The sequence below is a fragment of the Ambystoma mexicanum genome, chromosome 4p (assembly GCF_040938575.1).
Source record: "Ambystoma mexicanum isolate Mex_15411 chromosome 4p, UKY_AmexF1_1, whole genome shotgun sequence".
Classification (NCBI taxonomy): domain Eukaryota; kingdom Metazoa; phylum Chordata; class Amphibia; order Caudata; family Ambystomatidae; genus Ambystoma; species Ambystoma mexicanum.
Window position 1 is genome coordinate 1,221,884,713 of NC_090927.1, and position 21,233 is coordinate 1,221,905,945.

Genomic DNA, 21,233 nt, shown 5'->3' on the forward strand with positions numbered 1-21,233 from the left:
GATACCCTCGGGTCTGGGCGAGTAACAAATGTAATACATAAATAAATAGCAATATGGTACCTCCTGGAAGGTCTTGCCCACGAGCACAGAAGGTGGCACAGCGCAGAGCCTCCTGATCACTTGGTGGAATCTGGAGATGTTAAATGCACTTGAGTAGTTGCGGGTGGGTTGAGGGGATGGAGGGAGTGGGGGGTGGGGGGGTGTCGGGACGTCCACAGAAAGAGAGCACAATTACAGAAAACCAGAGTAGGGCGATAGCCAAGAAAACATGAGTTGAAGATAGATTTGCATGGAGATGTTAGGAAATGGGAGGGGGTGTTGACATATGAAGATGGAGATTGAAAAAAAAGGGGGAAAAGCTGAAGAGGGAGAAAGAATGCAAACAAGAATTTGGCATTACATGGTGAAGGAAAGTGGGGAAGAGAGACAGGTAGCAGGAAATCTGTCTTGTAAAACCCTTTCTTACTTAGCATAGCCAGGGTTAAGCAATGGCATTTTATTTCAGAAGAACTCTGCCTCTAGTCCCGAATAAGTGTTAGGGAGAATTCTCATAAATGTGCTAATTCCCTCTACCCTAGAGACCCCCAGCTCTTTTGCTGAACTTTGGGACTGTTAACTTTTTTTATTCTGTTTGTTTTCTGTGTTGATTTCTTTTGGTTATGGAGTTTTAAGATAACTTCATCTTTTCATGTGTGTTACACAGCACCTTCAATTCAGCGACACAGGTATGTCTTTTTAGACTTCCCAAAGGTTTAAATACCTTCTGTGGGATAAACTACTGTTTCCTAGAGAATGTAAAGTGAAATTGACTTTACTAGTCTTTCCAAATTCCTAGACCCAGCATACACCATGTTACAATGGAGTGCTGAAGGGGTAACATAGGATCCCCTGTGACTAAATACTCATGTAGCAGTCAAATGCTACCTTTTCCTATTGAAAGGCTGGTGTTAGTGGTTTTACAACGAACTACCATGATTTTTACTGACCGCGAACACCAGTAGCTAAAAATCACGGGAGCCATGTTTTTCAAGATGGCGCCTTAAGCCCCTTTGTTTAAACAGGTCCTAGTCTTCTTTTTTCGCGGTTTCTTTTTGGAAAGGTCCTTCCAAACCGGGTTGGCCCCTTTGTTCATGTCCCTTTGGCGGGTTTCAGGACTGAAGACCGCCGCTGGAGAATGTCTGGGGTGGGCTGGAAGTGAGGGAGGTGCCCGAAACTCCCTGTGCTTAGTCTTCTAGGAGACCCAAATGCACTCTGGCGTGATTGGCTGGCTGAGTGTCCGGCAAGGACAGCCACCGTGCTGGGTGAGTGACAGCTAGGCTGGAATGAAAGGGACCATTGGTTTGCCCGGTGAAGCCCTGCTGCAGGTCCGAATTGCCAAACTCCATTCGACAGAGAAGCTCCTTCAAGGACGCTTCTTCCTTTGAGTTGGTGGGACCAATCAACTCATAAGACACTTGGATACCATTCTCAAGGCTGGTTAGGATTAACCAGGGAGGGGGAAACCAGTTTGTGTTCTTGAATCTACAGCTACTGGAACTGAAGTGACTCCATCTTGTTTACTTTCTTCAACGATCCCGTGCAGTTCAGGAGTCCCCCGACGTCCTCCCTCTTGTCCCCACGACTGAGGTTCAGGAATAGCGAGATCTGCAGGACCTGCCACGAACCACGACTTCAGCAACATTTGTTTCTTCATATTATGGTACTGTGCTAACCCGATTGAGAGAACGCCATTCTCACAGTGAAAGTTTGTGAAACTTTCCCAACTTGCAGGCCTAATCAGCTTGTGACCCGACAAATGATCCTTTTTGTTCTAAACTACTTCTGAGAACTTTTGCAAAGACTTTACCGTTTGATATCTGAACTGCTCTTTCCTATCCAGAACACTAGCCAATTGATTTTGGCCTGGCTTATTGACTTGAATTGAACTCCTCTCATGCACTGAAACTATTTGCACTGCCTAGGAAGTATGTGATCTATTCTACTTACTTTTGTCCTTTTTGCTCAGTACTAATGAACTGAAGTGCAATTTGGCTCCTATTTCAGGGAAGCTCAAACTGTCTCAAAAGCTTACAGTTTTGTATTCAAGTGTATGGGTATATACTATTAAGTTGTCTTCTTCTAGTGAAATGTTTTCTAAATGATTGTGTAATAAATTACTAAGCACCTTGAGTATAAGTGTCTACTTGAACCACTGTGATTGAAAGCTCGCTGTGTGACTACTTTTACTGCTTGCATTCACTCTTGAGATCAGCCTGGCTGCTCAGCTTGATACCAAAAACTGTATGGTGCAGACTTCTACAAAAGGTTGGTTTGGCGAACACCTGTAGTCCTAAATGTGTGTAGTGTTCCCAGAGGGTACTGCCTGCAATTCTGCCTAACAATAGGTAGACCTCGGGCTGAGAGGCTCACTTGTCAGTCACGTACACTAATCTGCCATTACGGTGCAGCTCCAATAACCTAAATATATCCGCACTATAATAACTCGTTTTAGTTTGTATTCAACAGGCTTCCAAATGTTCTTCAAGCCCATAAAGAGCTTATTAAGCATTTCTCAATTTGAATGCACTCTAGGCATGCTGGGTTCCAGAGCAAAAAGTATGATGAACAGAGGGGTTTAATGCAGGTGATAAATTAGTCATAAATAAGTCGCCAGAGAAGGACACTTTGTTTCTTCACCTCACCATATCAAGGTCATATGGTTGTTGTAAACAGTGGGCTATCCCATGGGACTGGTCAAATTAATGCTGTACTATTAATCAGATTTACACGTTTCACGCAGTGCACTTATGCTGCTAAACTGAAGAAGCAGGATGTTTCTTTCTACTGACAATCAATGTACATGGGCTGCTAATGCAGGCACCATCAACATTTCTACCTAGATAAATGCAGTGCAGCATTTTATGGTAGAATTCAACTCTGTCATTTGTAAGACAGACACGGACATGTTACTGCAATTCACTTTCAGAAACTGCAACTGTAAGATCACTGCATAGCCTTTAGCTAGAAGACTGAGAAAACAATGATTTCTCCTTACCTGACGAAAACACAGATAACGCAGGACACTGTACAACTCCATTCAGTGCGATAGTTCACCAAGCCTCAGAAACCAGGCGCTGGTAGAGATTGTGGCCTGTTAAGACTGTTGCCATTATCAAAGTCTACAAACAGTCACTGGGAGAAGTGCAGCAGCAGGGGACATAACCACGTGTGCCTGCTGTAGAGCACTGTGTCCATGTGCGGAAAAATCTGTAAGGCCCAGCCCAGCTGACCAGATAACTTATCTCGGAGTCTGATACCTGTGTTTAGCTTGTGACCTGAGCTGGCTCATGCAGGTGAAATGAGGACAGGAATGGTCATTCTAAGGCAGGGCTGTCCGAGCGGCACATGTCCAGCACCACCCCTTGTCTCGCACTCCTGCTTCTGCCCTTGCCATCACTTTGCATTTTGGTCTCCGGAAAAGGCTGCAGGGGTGGAAGATAGCCCCCCTTCCATCGCATTACAGGGCAGGGCCAATCACTTGCCTTTATGAACACGAAAAGTGCAAGCGTGGACTGCAATCTGATACATCTGTTTTGTAGAGGGAGATACCCTTTTTGGAATTAGATCAGGTGGGAATATCGTCTTCCTTGGATACATTTACAAACCACTTCCATTCTCTGCATATTGTGGATGATAGTGTAGGGCGGTTAGAAAAAAAAAGCATGCTCATCCTTCTCCCTCCTTTTTTGTCTCTGTGGGCCATGGTTTTGTAGTCTTTCAAAGATGAGGAATTAGTTGGAGGAATGTACTTATTAGAACAACAAATTACTTATCAGTCAGTAATAGCAAGTCAACAAACAATCATGTCACTCAAAGATGGGAGCTATGGCTAAAGGCATATGAAGGAGACGTATTTCCTACTGCAAATTGGTTGATAGGAAAGAGGTGAATGGGGAATTATGTCTACAATGCTGTTTTGCAGCAGGGTTTGGCGAACGCACTTTTTGATTTTGTATTGCAAATCAGATGATATCTGGAAGGCGTTGTCGAGCTCAGGCATGGCCATTAGCTCTGTGGATGTTTTTCTTCACTTTAACCCAGAAGATGTGACTAATACAATACTGAGTCAACAATATTATGCAAAATGTGTAATGCTTTGTTGACATTGGGGATTGTTCCTGCCCCCTGGGGGAATGCAACAGTGGTACCAATATATAAAAACGGAGGGAGGGAACTGCCAGGAAATGCCCGTCCTATCTCTCTTCTCGATAGTGAGGGAAAGATTGTGCAAAGGTGGTTTTGACATATCTTCAGGCATGGGTCGAAGACCATAACATTTTTAGTGACCTTCAGGCAGGATTCCAAAGCCAGAGGAGTACAGTTGATTACAGCTTTTGATTGTTCCTGCTCCAGAAATACAGCATGTTGCTGAAGATAAAGCTGTATGCTGTGCTTGTGGATCTCAGGACAGTGTTTGACAGCATCTCGAGTTGTAAACTCTGGAAGATTGAGGGAAAGGGGGGCATCTTTAGAATTGATCACTGGTATTCGGTCCCTGTACACCAAAATAAGATATCTGTTCGCTTTGGGCTAGCCAGGGAACTAACCAACTCATTTGGCGTGGAACGGTGGTGGTGGGGGGGGGGTAAGGCAAGGTTGTGTCCTTGCCCTCCCTTTCCACAAATACATAGAAGTAATCAAGGTTTGGACCCTGAGGTGTATAGATTGCCCCAAGATGGGTAAGGGTAGCTACCCGGCTTTATTTTGCGCTGACGATGCAGTAATATTGTCAACTACTCCGCAGGGATTTAGAACAACCTCACGTGTACTTTTGGATGTTTGTGGGACCCTGGAATTACAATTAAATACAGACCAGACAAAAATGTTGGTATTCAAGCCACAGTTCGCAAAGTAAGAAGGTCTGGATGTATACCTGCAAGAGAATAAACTAGTGCAGACAAGGCTTTATGAGTACTTAGTAATAAGATTCCATGAGCCCAGTGGTTGGCTACCGAAGGCCGCCTCGAATTTGAGAAAGTATGCCAGGGCAACTCACTCCTTTTTTCTAAGACACGGGAAAGGAGTGATTTCTCCTGCAGTGGAGCTATATCGAAGACGGGCAATACCTGCCACAACCTTTGGCACAGAAATCTAGGCTATGGGACCATGAATGAATTGGAGAAAGTGGAGAATGTAATGTTAAAACAGTTACTGCTATTGCCACAGAGTTCACCGTCTTCAGTTTTGCCCTTCAAATTATATATTCCCCTCCATAGGAAATTTGCTATCTGTATAGCCAGTATTTCACTGGCTCAGGCAGGTGAAGTTCAGACAGTTTGTGGGTCCTATCATGAGGCATTAAACTTTCATCTAAATTTGTAGCACAAATGTGAATTTTCCTTGATTTCTACTTCACCAAATTCAGGTTTCAGATGGTCTGTTCGAACTTAATAAACATGTTTTCTCTTAACTCCATATCACTGTTACTAATGCATTTGTTTACATTTAGTTTCGTAAGCTCGTGAAAATTAATGATTGAGATATTTATTACTGAACCAGATATACACCTTCGTACAGAAATGAAGACTGAGATTTTCCTTTTTTTTTTCCTGTGTTTTTCAAAAATTTCAGCCAAAGCCTATTTATGTTCCGCAAGAAAGCCATGTATCTGAAGATGATAATCAAGGAACAATCAAAAGGTGTCCTGTTTCAGAGAGCCCAGGAAAACCTTCATCCTACGTACCTCCTAGACCACCGCCACCCAGGTTGCCTCCTCACAAAGCTAGTGTTTTAGGTAAAGTTGACTGACCTAATTGACATTAAGAACATTCCTGGCTCAACACCTAACCGTATTGTACAATAACATTAATAATCCTAACTTTGTTTCTCTCAAATACAGTTTAGAATGAAGGATGCTGGCAATATTTAAATCTCATTTTTGTTGCTGCATCCTACACCTCATATTTGTACAATCGTAAAAGTATTGTTTTTCAACGATTTCGTAAAAGCGAGACTTGCAGTGTTGTTGTTGCTTGCACACCCGATAAATGGTCAAATGTGTTTGAATGCTCCATTGTGCTCAAAACATAGTGCCGTAGTCTCTAAGCTCAATAGTAGTAATGTACATAATTACCTCTGCAGTTTCTTTGCATTTGAATTATTCCAGCGGTCATGTTTGCATTACAGAAACCTTTTCCACGCTATCACTGCTTGAGGGAATAACCATTTATCTCATGGTATGCCAAGGGCATCATGCAAAAGTGACAACCCCCTTGCCCCATCACAGTGACCACTCTGCCTGATCCTTCTTTTCACGTTTCCTTGCTTGAGGCAACTCAGCACTGAAGAGGAACTTTAGCCTGAGCCCTTCACTGTCTATCAGTCATGCAAGTATTGTTTAATTAGAAGTTGTCCATTCACAAATCTTCAAATGTGGAAATTAAGATGGATTTTAGCAATCAGCCCTGTGTACAGGTTCTGAGAGGCTATTCTGGCGATCAGGGAAAGACAAAACGATTAGCCAACCTCTATCTAGGTAGTGTGACGAAGCAATAATGCTTAGACTTGGGCAGTGTTCAGAGAACTGAAGGATTCAGTTGAGCACGAACTGTGCATTCTTGATCACCCAAATTAGGCAGAATGTATAATAATACAATTATTTATTTAGGCTTTGGACTAATTCTTAGCAATTACAAACCACAGGTAAATATCACACTAAACATACAGTGTTATATACACATTCATTTTTGGGATGTTCAGGCAACAGAGCACTAACGCTTTTCCTTTACAATACAGATAAAACAATAGCAACTGTAGTGTAACATAGCAAGTGAATAAGGAACCACATTGGAAAACTAATAAGTAGACAAGGAAGCAGTTAGAAACACAGTACACAGCGTTATAAAATATGGCACCACACCTTAAAGTCCTTCCCTAGCTAGAGAAGTCTGAACAGAGTTGGCAAAGCCAATAGGTAGTTTGTGTTTCAAAGTAGTAGACCAACAGCTCTTTTTCTGGACTTTAGGACTTTTAATTTTTATCCTGGACTTTTTCTCACTCATGTATTTTTGATCTGATATGGACTCTGTGTTTCTTTGGTTTTGGAGTCTGACAAACTCCATAAGCATCTACCTTTTGTATTGTCACACAAAGCACCTTCAGTGCAGTGTCAAAGAGAAGTCCTTTGGGTTTTCTTATAAGGTTTAAATACCTTCTCTTGGGTGAACTACTGTTCCAAGAGTAGTAAATTGAAATTGACTTTACTTACCTGTTTTTCCTATGTAGGGCCAGTATACCCCATTTTATGTGGAAGTACTTGGGGTTACTTAGTAGCCCTTTTTCCTACTTACTCATGCAACATTTTTTATGTTACCCTCATGACTTTTAATGGCTGGCAGTGGTTTAGTTTTCCTACCTTTGTGCATTTTTTGCCACAGTCTCAGTCCTCAGCTGCAGCAATGCACCCATGGGTGCCCATTTTGTCAAAATGGCCCGGTCTTCTTTTTTCGCCATTTCTTGCTTGTGAGGTATTTCTTGGGTTTTACTGTGCGCACTAAACCAGGTTTAACCCTTCTGTTAGTTTTGCCGTTGGCAGGCTTCAATGCTGAAACCCGCCTCTGGCTCCAGTGTGTCTGGCAGGGCAGGAAGCGAGGTAGGTGCCTGAAACTCCCTGTTCTTAGTCTCCTTGGTTACCTGAATGCACCCAGTGCTGATTGGCTGGCTGACCTTGCAGGACAGCCACCCTGCTGTGTGAGTGACAGCTAGGCTGTGCATGAATGGGAGAAATCTGCATAAAAGACTAGGTGTCTTGAACAGAAGGCAGAGTCGACCACTGACCGAAACATCCGATGAAGGAAATGTCATGATCTCTGCTTCCAAAAGGTCAGGACTTGCCCGACTCCCTTGGAAGCAGACCCATAACCCCGGTTCCAAGTGCCAGCCAGTCCCAATTGGGACCTTTTGGACCCTGTCCTGGCGCCAGTGGCACCAGGCTCATAAAGATGCCCAGTCCCAGCGCTGGAAGCGCCGGGCTCATAATGCTTGGGTGGACTTACCTGCAGCAGACCATGCTGCTTACTTACCTGCCAGTTGAACCCCTGATCCTCTTCTGTTTGGGACTACTTTTCCTGTTGGGTGGGACAGGAGCCACTCCCTAGGTTCAGAACACTGGAACTCTTCTGGAAAGCAGGAACTCTTTTCTTACCTAGGCGTGGCTGTGGAAGGAGACACCTAAGCACTACAGGAGGCTATTTAATCCATACCCGATGGATGAATCTTGCTTTGTGTTATTCTGCATTCTCTGCAGCAGAACGCTCATCGTGTCTTCTGCTTCTGATCCTGGGCCTAAGGGAACAAAGGCTTACCATCCTGGAATCCAGTCTTCAGCAGCACCTGTAAAGACAAAGAAAGAACAGGTTAGCACTACGGTCTTCAGTGGCAGCGCATCTCTTACCTGGTCCATCGGCTGTCACCAACGCCTCGCGCTGCATTCTGGCATCTGAAAGACAAAGGCTTACCTACTCTTCGCATGCTCCGGAGGTCTTCGCACTGCATTCCGACATCTGAAAGACAAAAGCTTACCAGCTCTTCGCACGCTCCGGAGGCCTTTGGCGCTGCATCCCGCATCTGAAAAACAAAAGAAGGTGCGTTTAAAGACATTGGGCAACTTTATTACTCACGTGCCATTACTCCTTCCCACGCCGAATCCAGTGGGTATTCCAGCACCCTTCAGCTTCTCTAAAGCTCCGAACTTGTACCTGCAAGATAAAAGGGACAGTTAGTGCGCATCGTGAAGCAGGCTACAAGCGCTTACTTACGTGCTTCCAGGTGCTTCTATTCCTCACGCGGGTTCGATCCTCAATTCTCTTCAGCCCGCCATCCGCCATCGCCGGAACCCTGCAAAACAAGAGATATCATTACAAAAGACTTTTAAGACATTTGAAGTGCCCAGAACTTACCGTTCGTGCAGTTAACGACGGACAGCAGTCCTCTGAGGTCAAGAGGCCTGCACCCTTATCCAGTGAAGAAACTGGTTACGGCACCCTGCCCCGAGGCAGATGGAGAGCACGGCGTTCACTTACCTAAGGTGAGGTCGTTAACCTTTGGGGTTCTACAGGAGAAGAGAAAGGGAAGAGGAGAGAGGCACCTAATAACCCCAGTTCATTAATCCCATATTTTCTATCTGCAGACATCTTACTCTTCGAGTCAGACATACAGTGCACAGAGGTCCAGCCCAAAGAGCCAACCGTGTGTTACACATCACCTTTGAAGATACGGCATTCACCCAGTCAAGACCGGCGCCTCTGCGGGAATCAGGTGAGCGTTACAGGAAACTGGAAGAGAAGCTTGCTGTACCCTCCTGGACCCTTGAAGTGGCCGGTGAAGCCCTGCTGCTGTGCTGAAGCTCCAATTTTGTATAGACTAGAGAAGCCCGGAACGGATGACTTTTTCCCTTGGGTTGGTGGGACCAACTAACCCCAAGACGAACTCTGCTGAAAAACCTCTCCCTGCTGGCTGTACTACTTTGGTGCTGCTGGAACCGAGGGTCAGGAAAACCAGAATTGAGTGCGTTGTCTTTAAGCCGGACCAGAGCTCCAGGAAGATCCAGAAGACCCTCCTGAAGTAGAACGACACAAGCCCGAGTCACCTCACCAGAGTGCTAAACTCCAGAAGCAAGGGAAGCCCAGCAAGTGTCCAAGAACCGCAGTGGTGCTATTGACTGGTAGCTGAAACTGCGACGTGCTGCTGGATTGGAAAGAGCGCGTAGCCGCCGACTACCTTCAAACTGCAGTGCACGAGTACTCCAGACGTCCTCCCTCTTGTCTCCACGACTTAGGCCCAGGAACCCACGATCTGCAAGACTGCAATCAGAACCAAAGCCAGCTGCATCCTCTTCTTCCAACCTAAGGTACTGTTTTCACTAAGGGGTACTTACCTATTGTGTCTGTAGTTTGCTTTTCCTCACTGGAGACTTGCAGTATCTGCTTTTTGAAGTGTTGATTTCAGCTTTGCCCTTCAAAAGCCTTACAGATTGTGGCCCAACAGTGATTCTTTTTGCTACAAACTCTAAACTTTGTGCAAGATCTTTGTGCTTAAAGAAGTGCCCCAGCTTGATAGACATTGCTCAAATTGACTTTGGCTGTCCTGGCTCCCTGCAGAGACTTCTAACCCATTGACTTTGGTTCTTACTGTCCCTCATAGGTGGTGGATACGTTTAACTTGTATTGTTGGGAAAGATCTAAACTAGACTTCCTTGGGAGATCGAAAAGTGTTCACATTCTCTGAGAACATGTTAACCTTTTCCCTCCCTTTCCTTTTCCACAACCTCAGAATTGCATTAAGTGTAAAAAGTGATATATCAATGCTAAACATTTTCCTAGTAATTGAAGTCACCTCAGGGTGTAGGAAGTGTGTGTGAGGCATCCCAAAAGGGTATGTACTGGCTTATCATATATCTGAGGAAGTGTTATGAAGTGTATTTTTATTGTTGCATATTGCCCTTTCTAAAGAAGGCTTATTTAAAACAGACCATAAAATAAAATATTTTACTAGAAAAGCTAGAGTGTAAGTGTTATTTGGATAATTGTACTTGTGCATCTCGGTGTTATCTCTCTACAGCTCACGTTTACCCCTCTTGAGATAAGTCTGTCTGCTCAGTCAATCTACCAACTTGTGTAGTACAGACCTATACCAATAGGTGGGTTACCTATTACCAAGAGGACAAGGCTGGTGTAGTATCCCACAGAGTTACTGCATCCAATCTTGCCAAACATACAGCGAGGTAGCCCACGAGGAAACTGGTCAGACAACAGGATGGTTCAGACACACTTCCAAAGGCTTGAAAGTGGAGAATTCACAAGGAGGGGTCGAGACTGGGTGGTCCCACTGGTCCAGGGGTCTAAGCACAGATGAAGGCCTATAGGAAATTTAACAGGGCTTTTCCAGGACCGTTGAAGAAGACCATGCTACTTGGCTGCAACAACGAGTTCCGGGTCTTAAGTGGGATGCTCCACTTCGGAGGGGTCTTGGGTCCTACTGTAATCTTTTGTATAGCTGCAAAATACCTCCTATTTTCCATGATTCGATATGGTTTCATGCCCAAGCCCACCAGTCGTAAGCATATGCACCATCCAATCTGATAGAAGCTGTCCACTCGTGAACAGCCTCTGGCCAATACATCTGCCCGGTCAAAGATATACTTAATTTTTGCATGAATGTGGACTGGGACAGACAGACCCGGCCCCCACTTCCTGCCATCGTGCTTACCGTATTTGGCATATCCGGCTGTGAGAGTACAGGAAGAATGCCAAAATACAAGATACAAGAAGGACAGGTGGAAATCTCAAGGGATAGACATTTTAGGGTATGTGAAACTCTCAAAGGCATTAAGTGGTCAAATGCAAAAGTGCATGAGACAATTTGTCAAACAGCTTTATTCGGCCTTAAAGGCCATCAAAGTACATCCTAAAAAACAATTCTAATACATAATTACATTCAACATTTCAAAAAAGGAGAAAAAAACGTAAAACCATGCACAGGGCAGCACCCTCCAGAAGTACCCCCTGAAAAGAACTAAAAACCAAAAGTCAGGAACCACCGACCGCTTGCCTCTGGAAACTCCTGTGGCGCCTCGGTCCCAATGCAGTCAAGTTTGCCCCCGAGAGGGAGCTGTTACTAGAGATGTCTCCTATGCGACACACAAGGGCACGGATAAGGGGTGACCTGACAGTAATACCACTTTGCCTTGACTGGCCATGGCCATTGCATTTTTCCCCAGACATCCCTTGCCATGCGGGTGTCCCCAAAGACCACTTTGACAGTATCCGTATTGGGCGGAGATTTAGACAGTCTTGTGCACTCCAACAAAGAGCCCCTGCACACAAACCCACATTCCCCTACAGCCCGCAACCAGTGAAGGCATTTGTTCCGGAGGGCGTCCTTTGGTTCTCTAGTCGCAGTAGGCAGTTTTGGGACACCATGAAGGAACACCATAGAGCTGCTACAGCCTTCGGTTTTATGGAGCCCAGACAGAAGCATCCCTAGCCCAGGGGTAAAAGCGCCTTCCCCGCTACCCTCTGTGCACATTACCCTGGTCTCTCCCAGTGGGGAACAGCAATGGTGGTGGGTCGACCCCTGATGCTATGGACACTGAGGTTTTCCTCCGTGGGGGTGGCACTGAAGGAAGAACCACCTCTGATCGGCTCCCCATGGATGGGAGTAATCCTAACCACAGAAGCAGGGGACGGACAAGGGTGCAAGGGATAAGACCCATTGACAGAGTCTGGGATCAGCCCCCCTGCTCCTGCTGAGCCCCTTCCTCCCCTCCCCCCATAATTCCCCCCTGTTCCCCAGAGCTCCCTTAAGACAAAAAGGAGTTTTTATCTCAATCAACTCAGAGAGCAGGTGGTGATAGGGGCAACTTGACAAATTGGCAGATGCTGTGGGCAATGGGGCTGGTGGACCATGATCTCCTTTGGACGGGGCTTTGAGAGCCCAAAGAGGGCTTAGACGAAGGAAGGAGCTACCCCCGAGGAAACATCAGACGTGGACTTGCACCCGATGATGGATGAAAGGCTGTACTACTCACTCAAGCCTAATCCCGCTGGAGCCACATCCCCAGAATCCGAAGATATGAGCACAGAAGAGAGGGGGAGTGAGCCTCAGTGAGAGCCAGTAGCGACTGCGGGACTGAGAAGTCAGGCTTGGGGCCAGGAGATGGATGAAGAGGGACCAGCGCCAGAGAAGGGTCCAAAGGTGAAGCCATCGAGATATGCCCTCCGGTCAACTTCAAGATGCCTTATGAAATCCTCTCACAGCCGTTGGCCTAGGTGTCCAGAAGTTCGGCAGTAGCCACAGAGTCAAGACCCCGTCCAGGAGTTAACAGGTTGACAGGGGGCGCAAGTTCATCTGAGAAAGGAGATGTCAGATCAGTCGTAGGGCCACAGGTGTTGCCCGGGGGCCGAAGTGATGTCCCCACCTGTGAGCTATAGATGCAGGGTAGCCTGCATCTATAGCTCTCTTTGGCACAAGCAGTGGACGCAGACAGTTTGGCAGGTACTCCATTCACACAAGGGCTCCCAGTACAGGTTCCGGTGTGTATTCCAACTCCCTGCAGTACCCACGGAGCTTGACTCAACATGCCCGCCTCCTTCTTCTTCTGCCCATAATTGGCTTCTGATGCGCCAGCGTGGCGTAGGGACCTTGTACATTTGATAGGAGTGAGGATTTGGAGAGATAGACGAGGGGGGAGAAAGGGGAGGATATATCTCCTCCCCCCATAGCTCTGGCAGCAACACCCCAGGAATGGCCGACCATTATGTAAACTCGGTAGAGAGAGGCCTTGGGGAACAGTACCAGAAGGAAAAAGAGAAGTCTCGCCTCACCACAACACCACAACACATGGAGATCATGCTGTGGGCTGCTTTACTCGGCCTTGTGTGCCTGTGGAGAGTGGTTAGGTTCTCCCTCCCACCCCCCACCGCTGAAGTCTTTAGTCTTCCCAACCATAGCTTTCTCACATCACGGTCTTCACAGTCCAGGCCAGTCCGGATGGTTAGCAGACTTCTCTGACAGGCCACCGTGGGTCCGCTAACACCCCCAGTGGGACGTTCACACCTGCGCCCTTATCCCTGCGGGCTTATCCCCACAGGCTTCACCATGATGGGCCTCGAGTCCTGGAGAATATGGTGAAGGGGGCATGGCTTGCAAGCACGCCAGTAAGGAAGACCCCCCTGGGCCAAACCGAACCCCCAGCGGGATGCCAACACCTGCGCCCTTATCCCAGCGAGACAATTAAAAGAAACACAGTATAAAAATATACACCTGCACCAGCCCATCCTGGACATATCATGCAAGAAACCTCAAAGTTAAGAAAATAAAGTTATAGAGGCAGTGACCCTACCGCACCTCACTGTAAACAGAATTCCACAATGGAGATCAGCGTTCTCCTGCACTGATTGCCTTAGGGACTGATCAGTGCCCCCAAAGTATATTAGTTAAAAAGGCAAGTGAAGTAAAGAAGCTTCACTTGCCTTCAAAAGGTGAGCCATGTACTGTTAGAATGGATTTCTAATCTCTGGCTTGGTGGACATATGTTTTCAGAGGCCACCCTTGTTAGTGAACAGGGGACACCTCTGGGAAGATAGCGTGGAGAGCAGTCGAGGCTAATTCTCAGGAGGACTGAGGGTGATCAGAGGTCTCCAATGAGCACAAACAGTGAAACACCAAGAATTACTATTGGATGGTAATATAGGAAAATATATTATTAGAGGCCCAAATAACAACTCAAATGAATACTGAACTGCAATAGTATAGTGGTAGCCGCTTTTGCTTTTGAAACTCAAAAAGGGACATCGTCAGAGCGTGCCAGTAATATACTATCCCTAGTTTGACGTCCACTGTACCCATGGTTCTTCACGCATCTAGGTCCCTCGGATTGTTTTTTTCTATCATCGTAGTGGGGCGCATATCGTGGAGTTCCTTCTTGGCTGACACAATTACTTAGTAAAAGTTTACTCTTAGTGTGTCTTTCTGTCCTTTTGACAACCGTTTACCTCAAGATCTCCGGCAGCTGCTTCAAGGAAAAGACCATCCGTCGGCGACAGCCAACCCCGTCTCGACAAACTTTGACAATGGTCCTCGGCCCTGAACAGCGGGGGGAGCTCAATATTCCACTCTCACTAGAGAATGCATATTCACTTTACTCCCATTTATTTCGCCAGGCTGCCATCCTCATACGCAATGGAAAACACTCCTTTTAAATTCTGTCCTTCCTGTAACGGGACATTTTCCTGGAATGATTCACACCGAGTGTGTAACCTTTGCCTCACTAGGGACCACACCGAAAAACAGTGCAAATCTTGCAAACTGCTTAGGCCAAAAACTTTAAAGGATTGCAAGACTAAACGCTGGGCCCACCACACATGTAGGCCTAGGCCGCCATGGACATCGAGGGAGCCTCCAGCGATGGCAGCATCAACGTCCTAAGTGGCACAGAGGGTGATCTGGATTCATCGGATTCCCGTGTGCGAGCCCCTGACCCCAACAGGCAGGCCAGCGTTTCTGCTATCGGGACCACACCCGTCGGCTCAAGCACTACCAGTTCACACCAAGCACATCTCCCATGGCTGAAAGTCAACCACGTCGTCGACCGATAAACCATAAGTGGTGTTGGGAGGGGGGGGTTTGGGGCGGGCAGAGGGGGAGGTCTGAACATTCCATGTCCACTGGGCCATCACGGTCACAATCACCACATGACAGCTCTCCGAAACAGACGGTAAAGTTAGTTTCCAACACCATGTCTCAATCGGGAAAGCCCTTGAGTTCCGGTAACAACGGCCTTGGGGGGAAAAGCTCTAAATTAAGCAAATTAATTAAACATGTTCCCGACACCCTACTAAAGGCCAGAACGTTGAAAAACTCAAATCTTCGACGCCCCAGGTTACAAAGTCACAGGCTACGAAAAGTAGGGATTACACAACCGCCGAGGGCACCCTTTCAGGGGTTACGTATCATAAGCAGACCCCTGTCCCAGAGCCACCACCTACTCCTGCTCTCTCTGTTATCCAAGCTCCTCCCAATGGAAATAGGGTCATGAGGAGAATGTCCAGTTTTATAAACTTCTTTGATGAATACCACGAACAACTTAACAAACTTCAGGGGCCCTCCCAGACCGGAGCAGCAAGCTCTCAGCCTGCAGCCAAAAAAGCCCACCTGTACACCACGCAGGCTACCACCTAGTCATATCAAGACTTAGGTCAGGACACATATTATTATAACACCCAGGGATCACAAGACCCTGGCTCGTACACAGACCAGACTACACAGGAGACTTAGACTAAAATTATGATGATGACATATACTTCATCCAATCTTCAGACCACACCGAGCCACCGGTGGCTGACTCCCCGGTCGACAACCAATTGCAATATAATGACCTGCTCCTAAAGGCTACAGAGCACTTCAATATAGATACCCAGGAAGTCCAGGTTGATAAAGACTTTGTGGAGTACATCCTTGGGGACAACAAATCTGCAGCACAGTTTATCCCCTTGCTTCAACTGGTCCAGAGGAGTATTCAGCCCTCTCTGCTTACTCCCAATCAGACACGGGCAGTCAACCCACGCATCGAGAAGATGTTTAGACCAACCCCCTCAGAACCCTTATACATTTGGGGGCAGCTAAAGCCCAACTTTCTAGTAGTCACCATAACAAGAAAGAAAAGAAGATCTACACCTTGGGCAGGAAAGTAGCTTCCTCGGCAGCCTATCAAACCAGGATAGCTAATAATACCACTCTATTAGGCAGCTATAATTGCCACAAGTGGGACGAAATCGCACAACAAATGGACTCAGTCCCAGAGCCCCTAAAAACACAGCTCTCACAAACCATCTCTGAGGGGAAACTGGTAGCAAGCTGTAACCTTAAAAATAACCTGGACGCAGCAGACCACGCAGGGAGAATCGTGGCAGAAGGCGCACTGATCCGGCACCACACCTGGCTCCGTCAATTGGGTTTCAAACTGGAGACCCAGGCTAACCTCTTAAATCTGCCTTTTGAGCCCAATGCTTTATTTGGCAAAGCTGTTGAGGATGCACTTAAAAGCGCAAAGGAGGAATACGATACCCTCAAATCCCTGGGACAGCTAACTAACAAACCCTTTGAGCACAGAGGAGGCTCTAACTCATGCTGGTTTAGAGGACACAACTCACAGCGGCCCTCTAACTACAACCAGGGTGGGCAAAGTTCGCCCTGGGGTTCGTCACAAGAGCAGTCCTCCCAACAGGGTTTTCAAAGAGGCCAAAGAAGTAGGGGCAGATCCTCCTCCTCAAGAGGGGACTCAACCCCATTTAAGCAATGACCACCATCTACAGGTTCCCTCCCATGCCACTCCTGTAGAAGGTCGTATTTCACACTTAGCCCATGCATGGGAGGGGATCACGTCGGACAAGTGGGTACTTTCCACCTTGGCGGGCGGGTATTGCATAGAACTGATTCAAACACCAGCCAAGACAAAGACAGACTTCCCAGGAAGAACAACGCATCCTGTTGAGGTCCAAGCACTGCTACTAAAAGACGCCATAGAAATTGTTAGGCAAGATTGTATGCAGTACCCTGTGGGAGACTGCACCAGCCTTGTCCTCTTGGCAATAGTTAACCCAACCTTTGGTATAGGAATGTACTACACAAGTTGGTAGTGACTGAGCAGCCAGGCTTATCTCAAGAGGGGTCATTGTGAGCTGTGGGGTTCTTGCACAGAGATTCACAGTGACAAGTATCCAAATAAATTCTTACACACAAGGTTTCTTGATTAAACAATTATTTATTAATTTAACAGTCAGTTGAATAAGCCTTCTTTAGATGGGAGCAAAATATGTAACAGAATAATATACTTCAAAATACACACTCTGTTTCAATAAATCATTAGATACCCATTTGGGATGGCACACACACTTCCTACACCCTTAGGTGACTTAAATAACTAGGACACTGTGGACATTGATATATCACTGGTACATGTAGAGCAATACTGAGCTTAGTGTCAGAAGGAAAAGATTAGGGAATAAAACAATGGTTAACAAATATTATTCAGCAGGTAAGTACTTGTTGAACCATCCAATGCAAAGTAAATTAACCCTTTCCCAGCTACACAAGTTATCTAATGTGTGACTTTTGTTGAGGGATAGTTTAAGCACAAGGTCAGAGGTAAGAAGTCTTTCAGAGAGCCAGGACAGCCAATGTCAATTGAACGAAAGTCTAGGTGAGCTGAAGCACTTCTTGCAGGTAGATAAAAAGTCTTGCACAATGTTTTAGAAATAGGAAATGAAATCACTGTAGGGCCACAAGCTGGGAGGCTTGTGAGGGGCAAAGCTGCAAGCAACCAATGCAAGTCTCAACTTGGAGGTAAGAAAACCCTTAGTTGTACAGTACCTTTGGTTTGAACAAATTGGTTCCAGCTGGCTTCTCTTCCAGTTATAGGTCCGCAGATCCTGTTGTTGCTGAGCCTCAGTCGTGGGGACAAGAGGGAGGACGTCTGGGCACTCCTGCACTATGAATTGAATGTCAGCGGCAACAATGGGCAAACTTAAGATCACCGGCACTTCGCAGTTTCAGCTTCTTGCGGCTCTCACCTATAGCACCAGTGCGATTCTTGTATACCTTTATGGACCTTCCTTGCATCTGGGGTCCAGCGCACTGTTGAGGGGTTTCAGGCTTGGTCAGTCCTGCTTCATGGGAGTACGGGGATCTTTCTGGCGCTCGGGTCCAACTTAAAAACGATGCACACGATCCTGGTGTTGCTCTCCTTGGTAATCAGTTCCTGCAGCAGCAATGGAAGTACAGCCAGCTCTGATACAATGTCCAGACAAGTTCGTTTTGGGGTTGATTGTTCCCACCAACCCAAGGGGAGAAGTTGTCCGTTGTCGAGACAAATTCAGAGCTTCAGCAATGCAACAGGGCTTCACCGGGCAAACCAACGGCCCAGGAGTTGCAGCAAGCGTCTCTTCAAAGTTCTTCTTCGGATTCCTTCATCCAGTGGTCCACTCTGCCTTCCAAGCCAAAAGCCTTGCCTTTTATGCAGGTTTCTCCCATTTGCAGCGTAGCTGTCACTCACACAGCAGGGTGGCTGCCCTCCAAGGGCAGTCTGCCGGCCAATCACCTTTGTGTGCATTCCTGTAACCAACGGGATTAAGCACAGGGAGTTTCGGGCACCTCCCTCACTTCCTGCCCTGCCAGACACGCTGGAGCCAGAGGCGGGCTTCAGCAGTGAAACCCGCGAAGACAAAACGAACAAAGGGACCAAACCTGGTTTGGCGCGCAGAGTAAGTATCAAGAAAGATCTTTCGAACAAGAAATGGCAAAAAAAGACAGGGCCATTTTGACAAAATGGGCACCCATGGGTGCTTTACTGCAGCTGCAATTGAAGCCCGCGGTAGAAACACACAGTGGTAGGAAAAAGTAAACTACTGCCACCAGCCATTTATGTTAGAAAGGGTAACATAAAAATGTTACATGAGAAACTAGACAGATGGGATACTAATTAACCCTCAAGCACCCTATTGTAAGATAGTGATTGCTGGGTCTAGAAAGTTTGAGAAATCTGGAAGACTTCCCTGTGTCACTTGACTGAAGGTGCTGTGACGCAATGTAAAAAGATGCCTATGGAGTTTGTCAGACTTCGAAGTCAAAAGAAACAGAGTTCAAATCAAAATCAATGAAAAAATACACGATGGAGTGGGAAAAAGGTCTCACTCTCTCCAGGTTATAAATGACAAGTCCTAAAGTCCAGCAAAAGTGCTGGGGGTCTCTAAGTAGAATCGAATTGGCATATGTCTGAGAACTCTCCCTAACACTAATTGTCCTGGCAAACCAGGTAAACAAGGTTATGTATTCATTGTACTTCCTTGTGCTGAAAAAAGACCTAACAATGCGCCCTGTCCTAGACCTGCGCCCTGCAAACTCCTATGTCAAGCCACTAAAATTCTGCATGACAACTCTACAGGAAGTGATCACACTGCTGAAACGGGGGTTTACATGGCAACCTTGGATATGAAAGATGCATACGTTTATGTCAATGTTGCCAGCGCACAGAAGATTATTGCGCTTTTAAAATAGCGAACCAACACTACCAATTCAGGCTGCTACCCTTTGGCATAGCCTCAGCTCCAAGGGTATTCACCAAGGTACTATTGGTAGTGGCAGCGCATCTACCCAGAGAATCCATCACAGCGTACCCTTATCTGGACGACTGGCTGATAACAGGGCAATACCCCCCTCCCCCAAACAATCAATCTCCTGTTTCAATTGGTATTCTCAATCAACGTGAAAAAATCAAATCTTATTCCAAACAAAACAGTTCTTAGGAGCGGGCCAAAAAATGGAAGAGGGTCTAGTCTTTCCATCAAGCGATAGAGTACAAAACATACCGCTGCAAATACCTCAGTATCTAGCCGGTCGCCAAAGGACCATACGCAAAGCAATGCGCTTGCTCGGGATGATGGCATCATGCATTTACCTGGCGCGCATTTGCCAAGTGCTGTTCACTGGACCGGGACTTTTATTACTATGCTGGAAAGAAAACCTGCTGGATGTTGGCTGTAAGCCCCGCCCCTTTTCCCAGAAGCGCCTTAATTACAGGGACACGCGCGAATTAGCACGTGCGCATTTGCAAAGTGCTTTTGACATGTGCTGTTCGCTGGACCTGCTGGGCCTCTATTACTGTGCTAGAAAGAAAACCTGTTGGTATGGACTTTTGAATGGACTTTCACAGGCATTTTTACTAGCCCCAGTCCTGCTAAAGTGCGTCACCTTTAACTACATGTTTGCTGTCACTTATATTCATTTTCCTTGCTTTTTCTAGGAAGTTGGCTGTAAGCCCCGTCCCTTTTCCCAGAAGCACTATAATTACAGGGAGGTGCACGTGCGCATTTGCGAAGTGCTTTTGACAAGTGCTGTTCGTGATCATGTGATGTGTGATACTGTTGGAATGAAGCTATGTGTAGCTTTATGATTTGCCTAGAGGTGTAGCTGTGAGTGTCTGATTTGATTGAGCAACTACTTGGGGTGTGGTGAGACAGTGAATTACGAGTTATTCCTGTGTATAATGTAATTGAGAATCACATTGTGTGTCTTGCGTTTAGTATTAATAGCATTGTACGATTTCATATCCCCGGAAGACCCCAGGTGAAGTAAAACTTGATTAACCTGATTAAGTCCAGGCAGGGCGCATACCATTTGCTGTCCTCTTATAACTTCAATAGCTACTCCCACAGCCGCTGTTGAATGAGTGTGCTTTTCCGAGGAGTTCAAACGAAAGGTGTTATAGCTTGTAATTAGAAGGCAATTAAGGCTGATGTAATCGCAATCCGAACCGTGGTATCTCGCGTCTATCTGTTGTATGGTAAATCTCTAGCTACTTTGCTTTCACTAAAGAGTGGCCGGAGAGGGAGGTTGTTAGAGGAGAGACATACGTGAGTTGCTCCATTGTGTCTGCTGAACTTTGTGCACATAAGAGGTTTGTAATAGGTTGAGATAGAATTGATGATGGAAATGGATGTGATAGTAACATAATAGAGCAAGGAAGTGGATATTCGGGTTTAGTGAGCAGCCCACAGCTCCCCATGCGGCGCTGTCGACCGACATGTTCTCCCAAAGTATCTCTAAGCCTAATGTGGCCATTACATTTTTAAAAAATGACCATGTTTTTCCCCAAAGTACAGGCTCTGGATCGTATTGCTGAAGAAATAGCAGAAAAAGAA

General features: G+C 46.3%; 1 protein-coding gene across 4 annotated transcripts in view; it reads left to right on the plus strand.

Annotated features, from left to right (window-relative positions):
• Positions 1–21,233, plus strand: part of MAP4K3 (mitogen-activated protein kinase kinase kinase kinase 3) — a 2,398,077-nt gene that overhangs the window by 1,415,549 nt on the left and 961,295 nt on the right. For all 4 annotated transcript variants that reach the window (XM_069606874.1, XM_069606875.1, XM_069606876.1 and 1 more), the window contains one exon: positions 5,611–5,773. In XM_069606874.1, the coding sequence (XP_069462975.1) occupies positions 5,611–5,773 (163 nt within the window). The remainder of the gene's footprint in view (positions 1–5,610; positions 5,774–21,233) is intronic.